The following is a 26009-nucleotide window of genomic DNA, read 5'->3' as shown; positions in this document are numbered from 1 at the left end:
CAGTTGAGACCGAAATCGAGCTCTTTGGCATCAATTCAAATAACCTCCAAGAACACTGTCCACACATTCAAACATGGAGTTGGAAACATTATGTTTTGGGGGTGTTTTTTCTGCCAAGGAGACAGGACAAAGAATTGGCTCAAGAGCAGGACACTCCAAGATCTTAACATGCCTAGTCAGTCTTCAGACCTTAATCCTGCAGAAAATAAATTAACCAACAAAACATTAATAGGGTTTCAAATAATTTTTATTATACTCTGCCTGTATGTAAACATTAACTGATAATTTAATGTTCACAAAATGCAAAAGTGTGCAAATCCCAGAAGTAGGAAGTTGAATTTCCAAGCCAAACTGACAAACTCAATTAGGGATACACTGATCTGAAACACATATCGAATATCAGTCAAATGATGGCTCAAATAACTGTATTGGATATCGGTACCAGTGCACCAGTCTGTGGGTTGTTAAAAATATATTCCTGAGCAAAGAAATGCAGAGAACAGGAGAAAAAGACAAAAAAAATATTGAACAACTGAAACAGTTATTTAGCTGATAAAAAGTTACAAAATTTGGTTCCCAACTTTCAACTTGGTCAAGTGGAAATTCTGGTCAGGAATATAGGTTGTGAAACCCTTCCTATACCACTACACCACAGTCAGCAGAAGCAGTTGATGAAGTGCACCATGTATTTTTGACATTGTGTTTGAGTGACAGAAGAAATTTGGGGAGCAGATATCTTCTTCCATTATTTTTTGTTGTTTTTAATTTTGGAACTTAAAACTTTTTAAGGCTGTGGAAACCCTTTAAACATTCCCATCATGTTTCATACTGTGTCAGTGTTGTATCCATAGCCATCTCTATGTGATATTACAAGTAGTGCTGAAACGATTATTCAAATAACTCGAATGATTTGATTACAAAAATGTTCAAGGAAAATTCTTGGCCTCGAGGCTTCGTTTAATTCATCACCAAAGTCCATCTATTATCGTATTGCTCCCGAGGAGCCACGCAGTGCGGAGCTGCGCAGCACCGGTATTATTGTACTACACGGACTAACGCGCATTGCAAAGATACAAAGGAGGAGTGATTTATTGCCGGAAAATGGAGATACCGGTGTGCGTAAAAGACATAAAATGTCTAAAGTGTGGGACCATTTTACGCCGCTTAATAAAAAAACAGAAGCAGCAAACTTTGTGATAACCAGTATTTGTGTCACACAAATCTTTTTGGCCATAACCGTATGGTTGATTATTGTTTAATTATCTATGCTGTGATGTCATCAGTAATTTACAGAAAACAATTTATGAATAAATGTTTTGGTAAATGATTGAAATTATTACAGGAACGAGTGCTAGCCAGAGATCTAATACCAGGTAATTATGTTCTTTATGCTTTGTGCTTGTTTATTACTCAATTATTAGTCAATTAACTTACATTTAGTTGAATTTCCAAGCCAAACTGACAAACTAAATACAAAGCTAGCACAAACTTTAGGTTTCACTGAGAAGTGTTCTGCAGCTCATGCAGCTGTGGATAGGAGTAATGCATATCATGGAGCTTGCAGCAGACAAAGTGAACATCATTCAATTTCAATGTATTTAAAAAAATATATACATGTTTACATCTGAAACACTGTAACCTCTTGTGATGCGAAATGTTTTACTAATTTAACACCATTTTTGTTGCATATATTGCATAAACATGATTTAATCGAAGTGTTGCACAGGTTTGACATCCCTAAATCAGAAATATTTGGTGCAATAGTATTGTCTGAATTCTAATACAGTTCACAGAATTGTATTGTGGACGTTGGTTTTAACGAGTGAGAATAGTTTTCTGTGTCCTGTGTATCACATAGCAAATTTTGAAAAGGCTTTTGTCATAAGTTTATATTGAACTACCAGTAGTAAGGCATGGCATATGTAAGGCATGACATATGGCTTACATATGTCAATTGTCCATAGTTCTGACCACTAGTTCGGGCTTTTAAAAAATGGTACTTGTCAGGTTCCAGTCAGTACAGGAATATCTGGACTGCAGCCAATCAGAGGCAGGCCCTGCCCTTCATGATCTCTGATTGGTTTAGAATATGATGTGTAAATGACATTCTGGTCTGTTTACGGTAGGGACTCCACACAGGTATAGGTGCTCGTCTGCCCAGAGGTGGGGTTTTGTTTTCTGTCTGTAGGTAGAATTTGCATTTTAGCATTGAGTAATGTCAGAATGGAAATTGCATGTGCATCATATTTTTTCTCAAAATACACTAATTTAAAAGAATGAAGTATGCTGGTAAGATTCTTCAACATTTGGGATCTGGTCACATCATTCGCTGACCACATGGATGCCAAAAAATGGCAGGTTCAGAAGTCTGTGTGAACGAGGCCTTAACTCTCATCTCATTGATGTATTTGAAAACATAATATGAAGTAATGTAGAAAAATTGGTGGGATGCATCGTAATGCATCAATAATCAGTGCACTGATAATCGTAATAGAATTGTGAGACCAGTGAAAGTTCAACGCGCTCATTTTGATCGTGAATTTCCATCGCCGTCATAGATCGAGATTGCATAAATGCCCAGCTCTACTGTTGACTCTTAACTTGCTCACTAGGGGCCTTGAGCACTGTATAGGACTTCTAGCACTGTGGGACGATTGTATCAATTGGCACATTGTAAAAAGGCCTGTACTAATACATTTGATTGATATTTGTCAAATTTGTGTCAATATTGTCAATGTAACACAGATATCCGTAACTCACTTCACCCTAATGAAAAAGAAGCTTTCAGATATCCACATACAAATTCTAGATATCAGCCAGAGCATTCTTAATAGCAAAGGCTCCAATTTCAGAAATATAAAAGTGCATTTTACTTCCAGCGCCACATTATCTGGCAACCTGTTACGACAGCTGTGCTCATTTCTGAGTTCCTTTCTTATTTTCTTTTTTGTAATAATGGATCATCATAACCGATCTTAACTTAAGATATACATTCCAGATATACTCGTAATATATTTCCTGCCAACATAGCGCCATTGAAAATCTGAAAATATTGAAAACCGATACATATATCTGTGGATGAACTCGTGTAATACACATGTAGTGCACGGTTTACAATGACGCGAACTCATAAGTCATTTGCTCATTAAATTATGAAGTGTACATGTACTTTTGTAACTATCGAATTTGTAATTATGACTTTCTCTCGCTATTTGTACAGATAATCTGTTTTTTTATTAAGTTACACTGTGCCCGTGTGCAACAATTTACAATCTTCACTTTCTCAAAGCAAATGTTTTAGCAGAAAAGCAGAGTTTTAGCACGACATTATTTGTCGTTTAACGCAGATGAAGTGTGTGCGTCAGCCCCGTGGTTTGCTAGCAGGCAGCTCCATGCAGCAACACAGCCGCCATTATCACCGCACAGCCCCGGTCTCCCACAGCCATCGCGTTCTGCTCCGCAAACGTCGAAGCTCTTTCACTCAAATCAAACACATCAGTTTCAGATAACAGTGACTTCTTCACCTACCGTCGTAACGCCCGTATCTGGACATTATTAACTGCAACTTTGACTGGCGATGGACAGACGAAAAGCAACTGTGTAGAAGCTCAAACTTTGCACATGCGCAGTGAAATGGGCAATAACTCACACTTTACCCGGTGATTTCGGAAGAAAATATTTAGGATGTATTAAACACAAAACGAAGGCAATTCAATCTAGTGGATAATGTATTTTACACTCTAATTTAAATCCACCAACCCATGGTCCCCGGAACCATTGATCCTAATACGCTTGTTTAGCACGGTCGCATTAAAGTCACGGTACCCGTCAACGTTTCCGGTTTCTGGAAGAGCTCATTAGTTTCATTTACAGCGTTTTATCAGTCCAATCATTTACTGTTTCAGTTGCAATGCGTGAGTGGCGTGAAAAAGAAGCGCTAGAATGGTCACGTTATGCATTTAACCTGGTCAGAGTAACCGTGTGTGGCGACGTTCAGTACGAAGGCTGGGTTTTCACCGTGGACCCCGTTTCTGCCAGGTACCTGCAGGCATTTTAAACCCATTACAACGTGGTCAGTAACCACAGCCTTTTATATCTGAAAACAATGATTTGTTGTTCCACTTGTTACACGTGAAGCGTGTTTATTTTGTGGTTAAATTTTATTTTACAGGGAAAGTGTAGAAACTTTAATGTGTTTCTTTTTCCTTACTTACAGTGTGGTGCTGGTAAATTTCCCAAAAAAGGGGCAGACATGTGTGCAGGTTGTGATGGGCCACGCCGTGGAAACAGTGGAGATCCTGAAGGAGGCAGACGAGAACATTACTATGCAACTGACCAACATGTTCTCCCCAGCAGCTACAGAAACTCTCAGTAATGAGGAGTTGGAGCACAGGGGACAAGACCTGTGCAAATGGCTGGAGAAGAACAGAATTCCTGTAATGAAAGAGGGACAGACGCTGAGGGTAGCCAGTGTGCTCACCATCAATGCCCCTTACAGGATTGAGGACTGCAGCAGTTCAAATGAAATAATCCTGGCTAGAGTGCAGAGCTTATTGCAGAGTTATACTAAAATGAATTGACTTTGGTGTGAAGATGGTATGAAATGTAAATATATTGCTTTTTTCAAATAATAAAGTTCCAATAACATTGCATGTTATATGAATTGTCTAAAACTGTGTGTGTATAATACACAAATTAGCCGTAACGTTCAAATCATGGACTACTCAGGTGAATACAATTATTCATCTTGTTTCAGTGCCAATAGGATGTATCAACAACAATACATTTTTGTATAGATCAAAATCACATGGACTTTCTCCACTTAGACCCTCTCTGGACACAAGGAACAACGTTCAGGAGAACTTACACGGGGGAAGAAAATGGAGGCAGGGACGCCCCTCCAGGGCAGCGAAAGCATACTGTGGGCATCAATGCAGTGTCACTTATAACAGTGGGTCGACTAGAGTCAAAAGATTGTCCATGCATATGATGCTCAGTCATGAGTCCTTTTTTGGGGATTGTGTTGGAGCTAACAGTCCATGTCCACATCATTGGCAGGCACTGCAGAACAGCACAATATGTTGGTTGGAGATAATTGTGTTAATCTCTAAAGCAACCTGTCTAGATAACAGACCACCCAGGTTTTTAAGGATGGTGCTGGCATCATCTCTCCACTTAATACCATTGTTTCACTGAGCAAAACACTTAACCCTGAGTGTCTCCAGGGGGACTGTCCCTGTAACTACTGATTGTAAGTCGCTCTGGACAAAGGGTGTCTGATAAATGTCATAAATGTAAAAAAAATACTGTGATTACAGCATATATATTACATTGTTAGTCTTTATGTGTTGACAACCAGAGACAGTATTTTTGCCAGGGATTCAGACTGATCTGCTCCTGGGTGTGACCTTCTGTACTTTGGGTCCAAGCAGTGGCGGATTCTAAATAACTAAGATTTCACTCAGGTACTGCAGGGTTATAGGTCAAGTGGAAGATTTTGTAGTCAATCCTAAATTTGACGGGTAGCCAGTGCAGTGACCGTATGACCAGGGTGATAAGATTATATTTATAAATTTTTCTGCATCTTGCATTGAGATCATATTTCTTATATTCGTAATATGTCTAAGGTGAAATAATGCTATCCTAGTGATACATGTGAATCGAATGAGAGACCTGCATCAATGAGGACACCAAGATCCTTTACTTCTGTACTCGATGAGATAAAAAGGCCCAAGTAGAAGAGCTTCTATCTTGTCACGGTTTAACAGAAGAAAGTTGTTTAGCATTTACTGTCTAATGTCCTTCAGACAATTATCTATTCTGCTCAACTGCTGTCTCTTGTGTGGCAATGCTGAAACACACAGCTGTGTCTCATTGTCATAACGGTTAAAAGTTAATAGCCTGTTTACAAATAACGTGACCTAAATGTAACACGTATAAAGAAAATAGCAATGGTCCCCAGACGGGACCTTGTGGAACACCAAACTCTACTTTACTATGTGAAGGGGAATCACCATTAATGTCCACAAACTGATGGCGATCTGTCAAATATGACCTGAACCAAGAGAGGGTTATTCCCTTAATCCTAACATCATTCTTCAAACTGTCGAGGAGAATAGCGTGATCAATAGTGTCATCATATCAGAGTGGAGAAAAGGGACGACTTAAGCATTTTACAGAAGAAAATGACAGGACAAAAAAAAAAGGAGACGGATGTTGTTCTGCAGAAGACTTAACACACAGTGGTAGAAATTTTTTATTCCCTTGTTTACAGAAGGCAATCTTGTTTTTCTTACTTTTTACACTTACTGGCAGAATAATAATAATAAAAAAAACAATTCTTGAATGCTTTGAAAGTACCTCTTTGGTGTGGAAGGGTACCTTCCATGGTACTCTACTGGCACAAAACCACTCCACCCTGAATTGGAAAGAGTCTTTAGACAAAAAGGAGAGCAATAACATTCAAATGATGATCCACAGTCCCTTTTGCTTTTTTATTTTATTCACAGAATTACAGGTGATGAACTGATGACTTGTACCAGCAAGCAAAAACCCACTCAGTAAAGAATCTGGCTTGTCACTGACTGTTGCTGTGGTAACCTAACAGTGAACGATTCCAAAGCCACATTAGAGGCGGTTTAAATTGATGTACAATCTTTTTTCGGTCCTGGTTAATAATGACACTGGCTACCAGACCTCACAGTCTAACACTCCTGAAAATGAAGACAGTGTTATTTTACAATTTTCTCAGTGTGAAAAAGATTATTAGAAATGGTTTGTAATAACGTTTACATCTTTTGACTTCTCTGGGTATTTAGTGTTACATTTCTGTGTCCCTCGATTATAACACACGGTGAATGTTTCCTTTATGAAGGGTTGACATTCTCCAGCAGGGGTGGGCCATCTTGATGTAGGGAGGGATGAGTTGACTCTCTTTTGTAGGTTTTGGGTGGCAATTTGGGGATGGTCTGAGAGGTGCTCTGCCGTGGTGGCACTGGAGGACCGGAAGGCCCTGTCAGTAGATCACAGTCTGCTGGAACAAGAGGGGGTGATGCCACATGCTTGCGTGGGCACAGTGGGGACAGAGTCTGCGGTGGGAGGGGACTGAATGGAGAAGATGGAGGAAAGAAGGCCTGGACTATTTCGGGCCCAGCACGGCGACCCTGGGGAGCGGGCTGGAGGTGAAGTGGTGAGCTGGAGGAGTTGGTAGGGAAGACGTCTGGCGTCCTTAAGGGCTCCCGGGGGGGCAACATGGGTGGACTTTCTGGAGCATCTGAAAAAGAGGTACGGTCCGAAATGGAGTATCGTGGTGAATAGACTTTAGAGGTGGGCTGCCTCGGGGGAATGGCTGGAGGGCTGTCTAAGTGCTTTGACATAATCTGAGAATACAAAAGACAAAATAAGTTAGCAAAAGTACAAAAAGAAGAACACACATAATTACAGGCCAAAAGTTTGGACACACCTTCTCATTCAATGTGTTTTCTTTATTTTCATGACCATTTACGTTGGTAGATTCTCACTGAAGGCATCAAAACTATAAATGAACACATGTGGAGTTATGTACTTAACAAAAAGTGGAGACCTGGTCTCCACAGTCACCGGGCCTGAACCCAATCGAGATGGTTTGAGGTGAACTGGACCGCAGAGCGAAGGCAAAGGGGCCAACAAGTGCTAAACACCTCTGGGAACTCCTTCAAGACTGTTGGAAAAGCATTTCAGGTGACGACCTCTTGAAGTGTGCAAAACAGTAATCAGAGCAAAGGGTGGCTATTTTGAAGAAACTAGAATATAAAACATGTTTTCAGTTATTTCACCTTTTTTTGTTAAGTACATAACTCCACATGTGTTCATTCATAGTTTTGATGCCTTCAGTGAGAATCTACTAATGTAAATGGTCATGAAAAAAAAGAAAACAAATTGAATGAGAAGGTGTGTCCAAACCTTTGCCCTTTACTGTACATCAAAAAAGTAAAACCATTGCGGAAGGAGCACTGGTACCTTTGAGGGAGATGACTCAGCAGGGACTGACTCTGGCCTTCTGCGAGGGGGGACGGGTGGAGGCACAGTGCCATCTTCAGTGTTCCTGAATGGCATGGATGACACAGAGGAGGACCCTAGAAGCGCGAGAGAGAGAGATATTTGATAACTGTCCAGGAGCAATGAAAAAATTGACTGTGCCTTAATACAAAAGATTGCTTATTTTCTGTTGCTGCTAATGCCAGTTCCAGGAGAACATGAATTGAGTGGTGAGAGAAATGGTGTGGATGTGTCACATATGTATCTGAATTTTAAATACTGGCACTTTTCCACTGCATGGTATGAGCATAAGCAATGATGATGTCAAAAAATAAAATAGCAATAGTGAAACAAAAATATTTTAAGAAAGTAGAATTACAGCCATTTTCAGGAGTCATGCCATCGCATCAGGTGTGATGGTTCTGTCTGAGTATTCTGTCAAGTATTGGTATCCCATGAGCTCAATATAGCTGATTAAAACTGCTATGTTGCAGTGGAAAAGGGCTATATGTTATATCAATTGCAAACCCTGAACCACCACTCACTCAACTTGGTGGTATCTTCAGAGGTCATTGCAAAAAAAAAAAAAAAAATTAATGCGTCACAGAGACAGGGTTAGTCCATGCAGAGCAGACGACAAGAGACCTTGTGACTTGGTAGAGTGGAACAGAATGGAAATCGGTGAGACGGATTATTTGTGTGTCTGAATATCAGGAGATGTATGCAGAGCCATGTGCTTAAATACATATGGTGAGTGTGTTTGAATGACTACATTAATACACAGACAGCCGATACTGACGTGGGCCATGGGGCAATGATACTGGAGTAAAGATGCTTTCGCAGTCTGGCCAAGCAGAAGGGAAAAGGAAAGGAAAAAAAAAGAGAAAAAAACATGAGAACAAGATAAAGAAAGGAGCATATACACTTCCAATGGGTCTTAACCAAAGATTCAACAGGAAATAATGAACAAATGTTGTTTTCTTGTCTACACTGGGACATGGTCTTTGACCCCTCTCCTAGTTTTCAAATTAAAATATTAGTGATCAGCATGCACAGCATTTAGCCAGCAAAAAAAAGTAGCTTCACCACAGGACTGGTTACACATCCCGGGGGGCGGGGGGGTTGGGGGGGGGGGGGGGGTGTAAGCAGTTAGAACAGAAACGTTAGACATACTGGAATGGAACGGACTGGATGGGCCCTGTGGGGAGTCAAAGACACTGCAAATGTCTGTGGTGCTGGAAGCTGCTGAGGCTGGGGGTGGGGTGAGCGGGGTCCGGGGGGAATTGGGTGCTGAGGCAGTTGCTTCCATCTCTGTACTGTCAGGAATTCGGCTGTAGCTGATTTTACGGGGCTCGTTTTGGAGTGGCGTTGGGTGGCGCATGGTGCCTGGGCGCCCTGTGGAAGGACGCACGCCTGGTGACTTCAGTGGACAATTGTATTTTTTTTGCTGCGGAAAGAAAATGTATTTTCATCATTAGATTTATCTAATGCCCTTGTTCAGAGCGATGCAAAATCATTATAGGCACAGTCCCCCCCTGGAATGTACTCAGGAAGTAGCTCTTAAAGGTCCCCTGACATGAAATTTCTTTTTTGCTTTTATATAGGTCTCCGGGGTCCCCTTATACCTCATCTGAAGTTTCATTCCAAAATCCAGGTCTCACAATGAGATTTCCCCAGGATGCGCCGTTTCTGTGTCTGCTTTCAATGCTAATAAGGAGGAGAGGCAGGACGAGGAGGAGAGCAACCTATAGAAGTTGAGGGGGTATTCGTGGAAATGATGGCATCAACACCATTCACCAACCACACTTTTTGGTGCAGACAGGAAGTCGTGTAACCTTTCCCCTTATGATGACATGAGGGGAGAAATTCCAGATCTGACCGTCTGAGCTGCCGCTCTCTGAACGGTGAAGCAGAATGGCCAAATCACGCTTTACACCGCTCTTCATTTCTAGTCACTGTAGGACCATAGACAGGCCAGGGGAACTCATTTTAATGTTAAATAATCTCATTAAGTGAAATTATCATGATAGGAGACCTTTAACCAAGTGTGTTACCCAATAGTCTACTATTACCCTTTGCCCTCATCTTTCTTTAACATAATTCAAACCAAAAGTATGCAATAATGCATTAAGGAACAAGAGGGAGATGACCACTCACAAAGCGGGGCAGAGAACGAGCATTGCGGGGCTCAATCTCCAGTGACTTGTTAAACAGATAGTCTTCAAACTCCTTCTCCATCTTGCCCTCCATTGGGTTGAGGTTCTCAAAGAATTTCTGTATACCCCAAGCCCCAAAAAGACAAACAGAACATTTAAAAGTGAAAACAGCAGGATTTTTAACAGCATTTTCCCACAATTTAAATGGGATTTAATTACAATTTACATTTTAAAAATCTAATTACTGAAACTATGACTTTCAGTCTATTTCTGTATCTGTGTCAACGCAGTTTACATGATTGTTGTGAAGACGGACCCGTATATCACAATCCATGCGCAGGCAATAAGGCTGGTTCTGATATTGTTGAATCTCCCCAGTGATCTCTGCCACTTTCCGTCGCTTGCTGAAGTTAATCAGCTCTTTACCATGTCGCTTCAGGAAGTCGGGATTACCCTCCTCTGTTTTTAGGATGTTCGTTAAATAAATACCTGAAGGAGAGTGGAAATTAAGAGAATTGGACACCAGACTACAACCAGACAATTTTCTCTTGACCAGCTTCTGCAACTTCAATAACACTACCTCTATCTTTTAGGAAGTTAATAATATAACTATAAAACAGTGTTGCCAGTTTGGCCACTAGTCTACAAGACTACATCCTTCCAGGTACTGTGTTGCCAGTTTGGCCAATAGTCTACAAGACTACATCCTTCCAGGTACTTTGTATGTGGTCCTGTCCAACTGATTTTTTTTTGTCTCGTCTTCTCATGTCACATTGTAACGTTAGTCTTCATCTTGTTATGGTGAATGTTTCACCATTGTTCACACTATGTACTGTGTAGGTGGTTGAAATGTTCATAATTTAAACATAATTTAAAATCCCATTAGAAGTCAAGTGACGTACCGAAGAAGGGCACACAGGGGGGGTTGATGGACCGCAGTTTGGCCAGATACTTCTTGTAGTGGTCTTCACTCAGCTCATGGGCTTCCTCCAGCATCTTCCTCTGTCTGCTGGGGATTTGCTAAAAATGGACATTCATAACAGAAGAGGAAAGCTTAACATTAGACAATGACATCCAGATGGTCATGTGTCATATAAGCGTACTGCCACCGAATGTTGTGTCAAAATGTCCCTGCTATCATAAAACATATCTAATTCAAATCAAATTCCCATTGCAATTACTGCTATATACTCCTGAACAACCATGTTCATTTAAGTCTCAACCCTTTATATTAATAGCATTTAATAGCATTAATAGCATTTAATGGGGCAGTGGTGGCCTAGAGGTTAAGGAAGCGGCCCCGTAATCTGAAGGACGCCGGTTCGAATCACGATCCGCCAAAGGTGCCACCGAGGTGCCACTGAGCAAAGCACCGTCCCCACACACTACTCCCCGGGTGCCTGTCATGGCTGCCCACTGCTCACTCAGAGTGATGGGTTAAATGCAGAGGACAGATTTCACTGTGTGCACTGTGTGCTGTGCTGCTGTGTATCACAAGTGACAGTCACTTCACTTCACTTTTATTTATGCTTAGTGCAACTGCTACAAAACTGAATTTATACAAAATATTGATCACCTCAAAAGTGTGGTCCAGCCTGTAGATGGGAGATGAATTCATGGCACTGACTATCTCCAGCACTCCATTAAAGTTGTTGAGTTCTTGAAAGACCTGCAAGATCTCAATGATACGTGTGACTACTGCTGCACGTTCCTCCAGATTTTCTGTCTCTATGATGCACCTGTAATAGCCCACAAATTTTTATGATCAAATTACAACACTGACCCAAATGACCTTCACCACAACAATGTGCTTTTTATTGTATATTAAAATCTACACCAAACATGGTTATTGCAAAAAATATACAAAACTGGGTTAGAAAATGCTTGTTCAAGAGTCATGAATGCACCAGGTTAAGAAGGGAAGTGCATAAAGTGATGTTCCCATCATAAAGAATCAGGAGTGGTTGGTGGCAGTGTACTGTTCAGGATTTGGACTGCTATTGCACAGTTGTCCAGACCTGCTCCTGGTGCTGTAGAATAATTTTCAGGATGGAAGAGGGGTAAACGGTTTGTGGGTGGGATGGTACGATCAGTCGGGGGTTACAGAGCAGTGGTTGTCTAGGGGGTAAGAAAGCAGGCCAGTAATCAGAAGGTTGCCAGTTCAAATCCTGAAATGCCAAAGTACCACTGAGGTCCCCTGATCATCCGTCCCCACACACTGCTCCCTCATGTCTGCCCACTGCTCACCAAGATAATGGGTTAAATGCAGAGGACACATTTAGTTGTGCCACTATGTTCTGTGCTTGCAATGTTTCACAATGATAATCACTTCACTTTCAGGGTCAGTCGTCCTCTGAATGGAAGAGAGGTAAACAGTTCATGGGTGGGATGGTATGACTAGTCATAATGCTTCTGGCCTTACTGAAAGCTGGGGAGAGAACTGTTGGTGTTAAAGTCTTGGGTGTTCCGGTGTTACAGGTGTGACAGGGACAGGTAGAGTACGAGGGCAATCGCGTTTCTATTGATCTGTGGCTCACCACAGCTCACCACTTACAATGCAAGTTTTCTAAAACTTCTAAAATGTCACATGTTGTGACGAATGTTTAATGTTAAAAAACAGACAACCCTAAAAAACATCCAGACGCTCTTAAAACAATGGCAGGATTCATCAGGCTCTATTTGTGGAAGAATATTCAGGGAGACATTTGGACACAGATTGTTCACCAGAGAATTACAGCCTTAACCCTACTGAGAATCTGTCGGATATGCTTGTTCGATCACAAAATACTGAATTGCTTTACATTGTCCAGAAACAAATCCAAGAATCTCAAAAGAACAGAATTTAGTGTTTTAATGAAAGATTATAATGAAGAATACATTTTGTGTTTGCAAATGTTTATGTACTTACTTCTCAAACCATAGTGTGAGGTTGGTGGTGTGACGGATCATACGCAGCAAGTTGGGAGAATTGATCTCCTTGTCCTCTTTTGTCCAGACACTACCCACCAACTCTGATGGCTGGACTGCCCTGTGAGAAGAATGAACAGTAAAGCCAGGGGGTTAAAGGTCAAGGCCCAACTTTCACTAGTGCTCTTTAGGATTAATCACTAACACAATGTGTGCCACAGCTTTTTCTTGTGTACAAGAAAAAAACTGCAATGGTATAAAACTGGCAGCTGTGGATCAGGAATGTAGTTGGAATGTAAATAGATTCCTGACCAAGCTATGTAACTGATAAACAGTGCACCGTTTTTTTAAATCTGTTAAATTGCGGTATAAAACTGTATAAAACTGTGGTATCCAGGACAATACTGTTCAGTGAGATTGTTAGTGATTAGTGTTCACGTCATTTGTTTCACAAATACTAAGTGTAAAACTGCTGAATATAACTGTAATCTTTCTGTGCAGTTAATGTACAGTTTACATGTAATAAAAACTACTGCCCTTATGTGGCGAGCTTTCAAGCACCGAGTAGAGTTTGTGCATAACAATCATTCTGGTTTCGACTATAGCTTTATATTTACAGCCTGGTGGGTGGAGTCAGCAGACCTACACAGCCACACTGGCTTACTGACTATCAAGACTCATATTCTCTGTTACTGTGGAACTGGCCACCTATACTAATCTATGTTTATCTCACATGTAACACACAGCTCAACATGTAACGTATAAAACCCATTAATTAAATCAACAGTGAGATAATGTTTGTAAACTACAGAATATTCCATAAATTTAACTGTATAATTATTTTATATATTAAAAATAAAATTAAATTTTATACTTGGAAAAAACATACACAGTAATTTACACAATACTAAAATATTTACCAAATATTTACATGTTTTTTTAAGAGTCATTTATTCAATACATGAAAATTATTTAAGCTTTCGTACTGTACACTGTTTTACATTTTTTATTGCACGTGTAGCAGCCTTGTTCTGTAAATAATATGTAGACTTACCTTTTAGCAATTAATGGTAAGTAAAATTTATGAAACAATCCTTTAACAGTATTTCACTGTTAAAATCACAGACGTTTTTTTACAGTGTGTGGGAGTGTACTGTCTTGTTCGGTGTTCTGCCCATGTTCCCTACTGTATTAACTGTGTTAATTAGTCTCAGAAACGAAAAAAACAGACACATAGGAGACTACAAAACACATCAGGACATAGCACGGCCACCATTTAAAACCTAGTTCCAAGTGGAACTTGCAAAGGCAATGTCTGTCAAAAAGTCTCGGGACCAGACACCGTTATCCAGAGTGCCTTACAATGATTAGTGAAATTTCATTGAAGTGGATTTAATTGTGTGGAGGTGCTTATTTGTGGCATGCATATACAAAATGCAATTTAAACCATGCAGCAGTCACATTAAAAAAAAAAAACAAAAAAAAACATACCTGTAAAAGTCAGATTCGAGTAGTGTGAGTTGACGTGCAATTTCAATGGGGTGCAGGGTCATTAGGTCAAACTGGTCCACCTGGCCCGGTTTGCTGATGTGCCACTCAATAGGGGGTGGCAAACTCTCAAAGGTGATGTTGTGGCTCTGTCCGTTTGCCTGTGCCTGTTTCTTCCTCTGGATGATCTTTGTGATTGACTCCACCCACTTTCTCATAGCCTTACCTATAGCTCGTCCAAGAGGGAAGTATTTTCGTTTGCTACTCACACTAGCAGGACAGACTTCATTTTTTTACTCACTAATGTACACACATCACCCCATATTGACAGAAAAACACAGAATTGTTAACATTTTTGTAGATTTATTAATAAAGAAAAACTGAAATAAAGTGAAAGTTAAGTTATTGTCATTGTGATACACTGCAGCACAGCACACAATGCACACAGCAAAATGTGTCCTCTGCTTTTAACTAATCACCCTTAGTCAGCAGTGGGCAGCCATGACAGGTGTCCGGGGAGCAGTGTGTATGGACGGGGCTTTGCTCAGTGGCACCTTGCCAGGTCGGGATTGGAACAATCAACCTTCTGATTATGGGTCCACTTCCATAACCGCTAGGCCACCACTGCCCCAAAATAATGATCCTTCCGCAAGTTATATCACATGGTCCTAAGTACTCAGACCCTTTGCTCAGTATTTAGTAGAAGCATCCTTTTGATCTAATACAGTCTCTTTGGGAAAGATGAAACAAGTTTTTCACACCAGGATTTGGGGATCCTCTCTGCCATTCCTCCTTGCAGATCCTCTCCAGTTCCGGCAGGTTGGATGGTAAACGTTGGTGGACAGTCATTTTAAGGTCTCTCCAGAGATGCTCAATTGGGTTTAAGTCAGGGCTCTGGCTGGGTCATTCAAGAACAGTCACAGAGTTGTAGTGAAGCCACTCCTTCATTATTTTAACTGTGTGATTAGGGTCAATATTTTGTTGTTGGAAGGTAAACCACTGGCCCAGACTGAGGTCCTGAGCACTCTGGAGAACGTTTTCATTCCGGATATCCCTGTGCTTGGCCGCATTCATCTTTCCCTTGATTGCAAATTTCTCATGTGTCTTGCACTGAGGACAGGCTTTCTTCATATATTTATTTTTAAACATATAAGCAAAGGGAATGAATACTTAATACCATGTTATTTTTCAGTTTTTCTTTGTTAATACATTTGCAGAAATGTCAACAATTTTGTGTTTTTTTTGTCAACATTGGGTGCTGTCATTAACTTAAATGATTTTACCAAATCTCTGCAATATAACAAAGAGTGAAAAGCAGGGTGTCTGAATACTTTCTGTACCCACTGTATGTTAAATATCAGGAACAGAACTTATAACAGTGTTAACCATTTATCATTAAAAATGAATTTAAAGTAAAAAAAAAAAAAAAAAAAAACATTAGCCAAATAAAATGTCAAGTAGCTGGATTACAACAAAGTAATGGACATGGGATTTAAAAGAAGGCCACAACTTGTCTAATGCAACCCCAACCTAGTAGATGTGTGATGAAGGGAACACCCAAACCTGCTTGATATGGGGTGCCAGTCCATAAATCCTCAGACATTTGCATCTAATTCATGAGACATTGTTAGATCCCTGGTGTAGGTATTCATCTACATACCTCTTACTGTGCTGATAAACTCCTCTAAGCGACGGAGCAGTTGTGCATCTCTCTCAAAGTCATAGAAGTGATGCTCTACCCAGTGCCGGCAGACATTGAGAACCCTAGAAAACAAGAACTTTAGTTATAACCATAAATGTAACAAAGAGGGCTGTTTGGTCTTTTGAGATTTGACTTCATGTTGCAGCTGAAAGATTTGCAAACCTCGAAAAAGTCTTTGAATACAGAATAAACTGATGTATGTGTGAGGAATCCAAAAAATGATAACATTATTAGGGCTATCAATTCATTCAAATATTTGAACTAAAACATCATTTTAACAAAGGAATCACACAATTTAATTAATGCATTCTAATGTGTGTTATAATGCATGTTTATTGCATTATGCAACCATTACAATTGTGAGTCAGAGGCTCATACTGAAAGTGAAGAGATGATCTGGACTTTTTACATGCTGCAGACTCTGACAGTAAAAAAAAAAAAATTCCGTATGTCAGGTTTTTTTTTTTTGTCTGATTCAGATGATGTACCCAAAAATGCTGTCCAAGTCAGGCCATGAAAGTTTACTTTTAGATTTTGAAGGGATTATCTCTTCCTGGCATAAGAATGTGAAAATAAAGAGCAAGAACTTTAAAAGCTTGCCACTTATGAGTTAGGTTAGGATTTATTTGTCACACACATAATGTACACGTGCAACATGCATCTGCAAGTAGAAGATGGGGTGAAAAAAACAGACATAGAATAGTAATACTGTGAGTAAAATTATGAAATGGAGGGTGGCATGTTCTCATTGAGGAGTCGAATGCCCTGAGGATAAAAACTCTCCGGGGTCGTTCAGTTTTTGCCATGATGGTCCGAAACCTCCTGCCTGAGTGCAGAAGTTAGAACAGACAGTTACTGGGATGTGACAAGTCCTTTACAATCCGGCTAGCTTTAGTCCAACATCTCCTGGAGTAAAAGTCCTGCATGGATCGGAGATCAGACCTGCAGCAGTGTTCTGCAGCACGGATCACTTTCTGAAGGGCTTTCCAGTCGAGAACACACTTAGTATGCTCTCCATAGTGCCAGTGTAGAAATTCTTGAGAACAGCGAGGGAAACCCCAAACTTCAACTGTGTTAGGTAGTACAGACGCTGCTTTGAGTGTAGTGTAAAGTAATGTTCTCTTTCATATATTGAACTTTTTTACTGAGGAAAAAATACAACCCCCACACCCCCAAAATCCACCAAATCCTTATGAGATTCCATGACATTACAAATAATTATGACAGTGGCAAGGGTCATTTTAGCAAACAGCAGCTCTTGGAGCAGATTCTGACGTCCTGCAAAGAAGGTCAAGCATAAACTCTCCAAAAAGTTCAATGGATGCAAAGATTATGAAGCTGTGTAACTGGACCAGTTAAGATTGAATGTTTTGATTGAAATAGCTTTTTACAGTAAATATGACCACCTATACTACAAATTCAACAAACAAGTATTTTCAGTCAAGGGCAGTGGTGGCCTAAGGAAGTGGCCCTGTAATCGTAAGGTTGCCGGTTCAAATCCCAATCCGCCAAGGTGCCACTGAGCAAAGCAACGTCCCCCACACAATGCTCCCCGGGCGCCTGTCATGGCTGTCCACTGCTCACTAAGGGTGATGGTTAAAAGCAGAGGACACAGTTCATTGTGTGCACGTATGCTGTGCTGCAGTGCATCACAATGACAATCACTTCACTGTTTTCACCTTTTCACTTATTTTTGAATAATTACTGTTATCATTGGGAAGTTTGTTTAGTAACATGTTAATTATGCTCTAATGATTAAAACTTCAGAAATTTAATGAACTGGAAATTTGAGAAAAATATAATTTGCATAAAACTGTGGTATTATGTGGTGTAATGCAGAAATTCCATGAAATTCCATTTTGCGTACTTTTTAATTGTTATTGATTCCTGGTGGTTATGGAAATTTTTTTCTTTCAGGTAAAATGAATAGTAGTTTTAAAAACAGTAATTGTGTGATACCTCAGCTGAACTGGTTGCACAAACTCCTTGCGGAAGCGTTTCAGCTCTGCGCTGACTGGCTGATCTCCGTTCTCCATGGCCATCTGATCTGTTTCCGTGGGTTTAGGCTCTGGAATGTCAAACCTGTGCACACACACAAAAAAACCCACCTGTACAGAGCCCATCAAACACAATAAAGAAAAACTCTTTCATGTTGCCAGTGACACCAATACCTTACCTCTCTATGAGAAGATCAAGGAGCTCCTGAGGTTTGCAGAAGGACCTGTAGGTGGTCAGAAATGTCCTGACAAAATTTGGATCTGTATTAGGAAAAACAAAGTCATTAAACCCAGTGCCCGGGTAAATATTAAATTGGAAAGAATTGTTTGTTTAAACAAACAAACAAACAAACAAACAAACAAACAAAAGGGGCTAAATAAATATGGAAAATGAACAGAGTGTATACAAGATTTCCATAGGCCTGTTTGAGCATGATGGATCTGTTCTTTTAGCAAGGATATCACAGGAACAATACCCGCCTTAGTGTGGATTTACAAACAATCAGCCAGGAATTATTCAAGCCAGGAAACAGACACAGCTTTGACGCAAACAGTCACCCCTACATGCTCACCAAAAATAGACTAGCTTACACAATTAGACACAAAGCATAGAGCTGTTCAATAAAAATACAAATATCAAATTACGAAAAAATTATGCATGGGTGCATGGGAAGAAGAGAGAAAAAGGGCTCTTGTGCCTGCTAAATCGGATGTGTATGGTTTTGTAGGCTGTGGAGGGTACAGGAAGCACATTTTCCCCTTCTGAGTGTGTGCACACATAGACACACGAACGCTTTTCCTCAAAATACCAACTTGCCAGGAGTTATTAGAAACCAGGGCAGAAACGAACAAAACCCCAGTCCTTTAGACAGGAAGTTTATTTAGGGGTGTGAGCGGTGCAATCCAGCCCAACAACAGCTGGAATTCTGTTCCAGAATTGTACACACAGAACAAAAAGCCTTACAGTACTCGTCTGAGGGTGCGATCTGCTTAGGTTTAGCTCTTGTGGGGGTTATTTAGGCCACATTATTTAGCTGGTTTAATCAGATTTTTTTGGAATGAAAACAGTGAGCACAAAGATTCCAACAAGGTTTGCATTTCAGAGGTATGTTGATAACACAAGAAAGGTCCTATAGTATCTACACATAAAAGTGTAGCGAAAACCACATTTTCTGTTGGGTTTTTCCAGCCCACCGTATTTTCAGCAGGTTGTCAGTTATCAGCATAAATGCTTATTAGTTATTAAAGCATGTACCATGACATTTTGACAAGCTGTTCTAACTGTAAAAACTGAATTATTCACATATTCTAGGAGAATGTATTCAAATTTAATTTTTTTTTTGCACTTCGTTCAAGCACTAAAATGGTTTCATAAGCTTGTCTATGTAAGCCAATCAGCACACAACAGAACAAATTTACATTTTAGTTATAGGGACAGTCCCCTAGAACTCAGGGACACAACGGTAGTAAGTTAGGTTTGAACCTGTGACTTTGTGACCTTAGGGTTCATAGTACACTACCACCACCAGTTTCCTGTACAGTTCACTAAAAGGTGCCTAAGTAAAGATTCAGGGCAGAAAGCTGTTAACACTAGTTCGATGTTGGAATGGACTAGAAATAGTCAGTGCTGTTCAGTGTCCATTCCTACCAGATCAAGGCTACATGCTAACAGATTCTGACAAATCAAAATCATCTGTTGAGATTGTGAACACTATGGAGTGCATATTTGCTCATTAAGCATTGCTGATGAAGAAAGAAAAATGGCCTAAATGTCACAGATTGACTAATGCTCAATATTTTAAATGCTATTAAAAATATAATGCTGTTCCATAAATTTTTCACCTCAACCTTATAAGGGCTGAGGTGCAGGCAAGCAATGGCTTTCACTGTAGCTGCAAATCCCTATTGTTTCTGCAATAATTATTATTATTGATATTAATTTCCACATTGAATGGTCTTGAAATGGTAAACAAAGTTTCATTATTACATACATTCTTAAATTACACTAAACATTAAGTTAGTGGGCAGAAACATTCAGTCTCACACCCTAAATGATATCCATATCTGAATGTTAACTCTTTGATATACTTCCACCACTTATCACCAACAATTCATCAGACTCATGATAAATTTTGTCTGTATGTTGTGAAGATGATGTGTTGTTTGAATGTTCAAATAAATTCAACATTTCAAATTCAGGGTACCTTTGATGATTTTGAAATTGCTTTTGTATCCTGTGAGAAACCTACATACACCAAACATCCATTACCATAATTTCTAAATAAAGATTTTTTTTTAATTCTGTACATTTTCTCATGTCGAAAACTTTTTTTGCGGTACAATCAACTGAAAGGAACAGTTTTGTACCCGGAAGTTTAATATTGTACCTTGTGTGTGCCTTTATTTCTCTGAATCTCAGAGGAGGAGGAGTCTGAGAGGGAAGACAGGACGGGAGGTAGCTTACTCTTCCATACAAAAAGGTTGTAGGTTCCATGGGCGCCTTCTATCTGAGATTTAGTACTTATGTTCTGAGCATTTCTTTGATTGTGTGCATGCTGAATCATCCACCTTCCCTTCATCTTCATCCTTCTGGTAGATGCCAGCAGATCAAGAATGTCTCTGTACTTTGAAACAATTGTACCAGCTAGATAAAAATGTTTCTAATGCAACTCTTCTGACTTTTCTTTCCATTCCTCTGTCTGAAATGCTGGTTGTTTGGTGAAAATATTTTCTTTCCACTTCTGGATTATTGGATTATGGCCCCAACAGTGCTCACTGGAACCTTTCGTAGTTTAGAAATTCTTCAGCAACCAGTGCCATCAGAATGGTTAGGAACAATAAGGTTGTAAAGGTCTTGGAAGAGCTCTTTATTTTTTACCAATTATGAGATGTTTCTAGTCTGACACCTTAACAACAAGACACCTTAATAGGCCAGAATTATCTGAAGACAGGATTTCCTTATAATCACAGCCAGATTTTTGCTAGTGTCATGACTATCCATGCATTTTTGCACCTTTCCTCAATTTATTCCCCAGTATCATTTTATTACACATTTAATTTATGGACATCTATGGTTGGATTTATTTGCATGTGTGGATTGTTACAGACATCTATTTTCTTAAAATACTTATTTTATCATCTTGATCAATGTACTAGTGAAGTATTTGTGAGCAGGCCACCAATGGTGGCACAGCTTGTTTAATTTCACCAACTTGTATTATTCACATTTCACAAAAGGATCAGCTGTACGTATTAATGCACCCATGAATTTCATGTTATATTCATTTACTTATTTGTACTTTTAGTACTATGTTCTGGCGTCATGCACTGTTACTTGCTCTCCAAACCTCCACCATCCCTCAGCTTCCATACAACCTCTCTCCTCTTTTACTCACCTGCATACATGTGGAAGGTCAGCCTTTCGATGAGCTTCAACACTGTGCCAGCCTTGATGATGGGGATGCCTGACTTGGACTGCACATTCTCCTCAAACACAACATTCTCTTCAGAGTCTGGCTCAGCAAAACGGTACACATCAGGACCTGGCAATCGCATTTGGGCTGCTTCTTCCTGGATCATGGCAGTGTCCAGCATGCGCTCCAAGGTGGAGCGGTACTGCAGCGAGATGAGTGCTGCCATCCATCCGTTCTTCTCCTCCGCTGACTTAGCAGCAAACACTACGCTGTTGCCATCCTTCAAGATGATCTCAAAGGCATGACGATACTCACCCTCCTTGTCATCCTTGTCGTTGATCTGTACCTTGCGCATGAAAAACTTTTCCTTGAGCCTGTACTCAGCGGCACTGGCACCAGGAAGGCGTGGCTGGCCATGGTTGGACTTGCAGCAAATCATCAAGCCATCAAACAGGAAGATGTGGCGCTCATGTTTGGCACCTACGCGGGTCAGCGTACCCTCCATAATAAACTCATTGCAGCATTGGCCAATGTCCTTTCCTTCCCAGCCATCTATGTTCTTCTGAATCTCATTCATTTTCTTGATGGCTAGGTGCTTGCCCTTCATCTGCTGGCTGTAGAAGCGACAGGCTGATTCGCTGTAGTAGACAGAAATAAAGAACAGAATCGAGAGAAATACAGGCAAAACCAGAGGCTCACAGAACAAACAACAAGCCACACAATCAAATGATAACCAGAATTAAGAAACCAAGCAAAAAAAATGAGTTAAATTGTTACTACAACGGTGACTGACCCAAGGAGGTACAAAAAGCAGCTAATCCTAGAGCCTGAATAAGTACCAAGAAAACTAGAAGGACCCATTCCAAATTTGTTATTTGCTGATTAAATGAATATAATACTCTTACCATAAACAACCGACAAGAAAAAACTAATCCAAATTCTAAGATTTCAGATTCAGCTGGCTTTGTACTCTTTAGGTAAAGGGCTACAAGTGTTATACAATCGATGAGGAAAACAGGAGTAGAAGAAAGAACACAATTTAGCAAGCAACCGGAGCAGACATCAGAATCAGAAGGAGCTTACTGTGTTTTTGGAATGCCTTGAGGTGAGAGGGTGTGAGAACTTTGCAACTCCACTGGGCTTGGGGTGGGGCAGAAGGGACGAAGACAATTGCAGGGACGAAGACAATTTTTTTTCATCCCAACCCCTCAATGTACAGTGTGACTGTCACTCTCCCACCAGCCACTAGTTATCACAAGATGTGAAGTACTTCTATACGCAACAGAAGGGCTCGGACTGAGTCCCAAACGAAAGACAATGTCAACAGTTGTCAGCAAAAAACGATTGACTGCTAAAAACTCAAAGCCAGAGAGTGCAACCTACAAACTACGGTGGCAAGCATACTCAAGATGTGCAGAACATTGCACAAGTTTCCATGTAACGCTTCTGATAAGGAACCCAGACATACAGCAGGCTGTGACAGAGGGACAGCTCTTTGTTTTCCACACTCACACTAAAACAATAGACCGAACAGAAACAGGAAGGCTCCACACCACTGTTCTCACTATTCACCTAAGGCTACAAGTGTTTGCGTTTTGTGTATAATGAAAGACACATACCGTAGAATAAGCCATCCTTTCCCCATTCAAACTGTGCCAAAACCAAATGTATGGGAACAGGAAGAATAAAAAGTTAAAAAGGCAAACGTCCTCATTTTGAAATGAGCCAAACATAAATCACGACTAAAAGGCAAGAAATTAAGAAAGCAAAATCCGAAGAAAAGGCAAAAATGGACACACTCCACAGAAAGCCGGTGACTTTGCTCCCCACCTCAAGCTGTTTCTTCCTTTGTTAAACGGGGAATAATAATAATGGCAGGCCAGCACAGCAGACCCCACCTCTCACCCCTGTCCTGATGCAACTTCCCTGGGTCAACACCGTGGAGCGTGACCCGCCCTCTCCAGCGGAGGGAGGGAGAGTGTGTGCGTGTGTTAGGGTGTGGGAATTAAAAAATGGGAGGACTCATTACACAGTGTGAATGTGTGGTTGTTAGGGAGAGATTGAGTGTGCTTTCTGACAACACGTGAACAAAAAAAGTTTGCATTATGAGATTTGAAAGCTACATTACATAATGTGTGAGTGTGTAACTCAGACCTTCTGCTCTAGGACCTACCTGAGTCTCCGTTTGGCCAGATTCTTAGAGCAGATCCGCTCCATGCTGCTCTGGAGGTTGAGCAGGGCGGTAATGGCTTGCTTCAGGCACTCTTTATCTTCCTCATCCTTGCTTTTCTCCTCCAGTTGCTAAAAAGAATAAAAAAGAAAAAACAGTGAGATGATGAAGAAGGAGGGCAAACACTGGATCATGACGCCATAAGGCTTTCCTCATGAGTGAGATTATGGCTAAGCAGAACAAGTTATCCCTCTTGCTTTCCATTTTCCTCTCAGCTCTCCAAACGAATGACTAATCAGAAACCAACAATAGTGCGAGTTATTGAGCACCACCACAATAGACTAATGAAAATTGCAAGATGATGGCATTCACTAAACCATGGTTAACAAACTGAAATAAAATGTACAAATATGTAGAAATACAAAGAAAAGAACTAAACTGATAAACAATAATAAATAATGAACCTCTTTCATTTTATAACCCCAAACATTATTAGAATAACTGCAGATTAAAAGGATGGGAGTGGGATAATGATATCTGAATGTAGTAAAATGAGCCATGAATTTATCACACTCTTCACATTAGGTCTTAAACATTATAAAAGTAAAAAGCAAACAGAAATATATTACTAAACTCTGAACAACTGGATTCCTATAATAATGGTCTAAAATAAAAACATTAACCTAAATTCTCATTACTTTCACTGGGACAAAAGTGTTAGTAGAAAGACACTTCAAGCATGTCAGGTTTTTCTTGCTTCCCCCTTCCCCTGTATAAATAAGATTAAAGACCTAAAGCTGAGATCTTGACCTATACCAGATCAGTTCAGCTAAGGCCGCTCAGGCACATAGTCTGGCTCTTATAGTTTCTGGACTAACCGCCAAGACACATCAAGTGTGGTGATGTGAAGGTCTGCTAGGTACAAGGTAGGAAAGTGTACAAAAAGGGTAGGGAAGAAATGACACAGATGACCTTACCTTCAAGATCTCAAAATAATGTAAGCAGTGGTACACTGGTGCGAGGAGCAGACGGGGTAGAACATACTGCACAGCTTCCTTAAAACCCTCACATATAGACTGAAAGAACAGAGAGTGGTACATTTAGTGATAAAAGTGAAAGTGAAGTGATTGTCATTGTCATTGTGATACACAGCACAGCACACGGTGACACAGTGAAATGTGTCATCTGCTTTTAACCATCACCCTTTGTGAGCAGTGGGCAGCCATGACAGGCACCAGGGGAGCAGTGTGTGGTGACGGTGCTTTGCTCTGTGGCACCTTGGCGATTCGGGATTCGAACCAGCAACCTTCCGATTACAGGCTGCTTCCTTACCTGCCAGTCCACAACTACCCCAATTTAGAGCAGAACTGTATAATAGTAGCAGAAAATTACATACTACATAGATTTCAGGTTTGATATCAAAATAGTACACCCCTCACATTTGTGTAGATAATTGATCTTAATGTCTCCCTGGACCCCTTAGGATTCGTTGTAGATGAAATAGACACTCTTTTTAGTGAGTCCCCCATTGATACTCCATTAATTCTCCTTGGATTCAGATATCCAGTGTTCATTTTGACTAGTCAAAAATACAATTGAAGATAGCTGCAATTGAACTTTGAGTAGGAAGAATGATATCTACAAGTACATGTTACAATTCACAAGTACATGTCACAATTCCGTTTCGGATATCCAAAATGATGTCACCGGTTTTAATTGGCTGATTTAGCACTTATTATGATATTTGCAATGTACTTTCGACTAGTCAAAAGCGTCATGAACTTGAAACAGCATATTGTCAAGGAATTTGTGGTGAACGAGAACTTCGATCAATAGATAATTGCTCAAGAATTCTCGAGAGAATAGCACATTTACTGTCTCCTGCTTCACAGACTGACCTAAGCAACAGTCTGGTTCAGCTGAGAGCACTGATGTCCAGCCATTCTCACTGGCCGCTGGATTAACCCTGAGAAGATTCTTTCAGTTTCAGCTTCGTCCGTCATGTTGGTAAACTACACGGCTGTTTAAGCCTGGCTTGCACTACAGCACCACATTGCAGTTCCTGCTAAAATTCATAGCAAAGTAATGCATCTAAATTTGTGAGTGACATCATTTCGGATATCTGAAATGTAATTGTAGATATCTTAAACTATCGTTCTT

The 26009-nt window shown here is 40.3% G+C and overlaps 2 protein-coding genes across 7 annotated transcripts in view; one reads left to right on the top strand and one right to left on the bottom strand.

Moving 5' to 3' along the window:
- The first annotated feature begins 3832 nt into the window (after positions 1-3832).
- On the top strand, positions 3833-4657 carry gemin6 (gem (nuclear organelle) associated protein 6). The gene is made up of 2 exons (XM_028974474.1): positions 3833-4038; positions 4217-4657. Exons 1-2 carry the CDS (start codon positions 3911-3913, stop codon positions 4578-4580), a joined length of 492 nt encoding a protein of 163 aa, XP_028830307.1. The 5' UTR covers positions 3833-3910; the 3' UTR covers positions 4581-4657.
- A 1565-nt stretch (positions 4658-6222) lies between these two features.
- sos1 (son of sevenless homolog 1 (Drosophila)) overlaps positions 6223-26009 on the bottom strand; it is a 34772-nt gene continuing 14985 nt past the window's right edge. For 3 of the 6 annotated variants that reach the window (XM_028972994.1, XM_028972999.1, XM_028972998.1), the window contains 16 exons: positions 24827-24925; positions 23853-23980; positions 21662-22317; positions 18446-18527; positions 18229-18351; positions 16228-16331; positions 14571-14793; positions 13081-13200; positions 11749-11911; positions 11075-11192; positions 10468-10661; positions 10174-10290; positions 9190-9463; positions 8816-8860; positions 7999-8114; positions 6223-7379 (listed from right to left, as the gene is read on the bottom strand). In XM_028972994.1, coding sequence (XP_028828827.1) covers positions 6867-7379; positions 7999-8114; positions 8816-8860; positions 9190-9463; positions 10174-10290; positions 10468-10661; positions 11075-11192; positions 11749-11911; positions 13081-13200; positions 14571-14793; positions 16228-16331; positions 18229-18351; positions 18446-18527; positions 21662-22317; positions 23853-23980; positions 24827-24925 — 3075 coding nt within the window. In that variant the 3' untranslated portion in view covers positions 6223-6866. The remainder of the gene's footprint in view (positions 7380-7998; positions 8115-8815; positions 8861-9189; positions 9464-10173; positions 10291-10467; positions 10662-11074; positions 11193-11748; positions 11912-13080; positions 13201-14570; positions 14794-16227; positions 16332-18228; positions 18352-18445; positions 18528-21661; positions 22318-23852; positions 23981-24826; positions 24926-26009) is intronic. The other 3 variants (XM_028972995.1, XM_028972996.1, XM_028972997.1) reach the window with 3 other exon arrangements.

Source organism: Denticeps clupeoides, chromosome 3 (assembly GCF_900700375.1).
Source record: "Denticeps clupeoides chromosome 3, fDenClu1.1, whole genome shotgun sequence".
Lineage (NCBI taxonomy): Eukaryota > Metazoa > Chordata > Actinopteri > Clupeiformes > Denticipitidae > Denticeps > Denticeps clupeoides.
This window is presented reverse-complemented; position numbering and strand designations above follow the sequence as displayed.

Excerpts from the sequence above, each read along its gene's own strand:
- gemin6 (XM_028974474.1), top strand. The coding sequence starts at position 3,911 with ATGCGTGAGTGGCGTGAAAAAGAAGCGCTAGAATGGTCACGTTATGCA. Across the intron at positions 4,039-4,216 it reads GTGGACCCCGTTTCTGCCAG|TGTGGTGCTGGTAAATTTCC; the intron begins GTACCTGCAGGC and ends CCTTACTTACAG.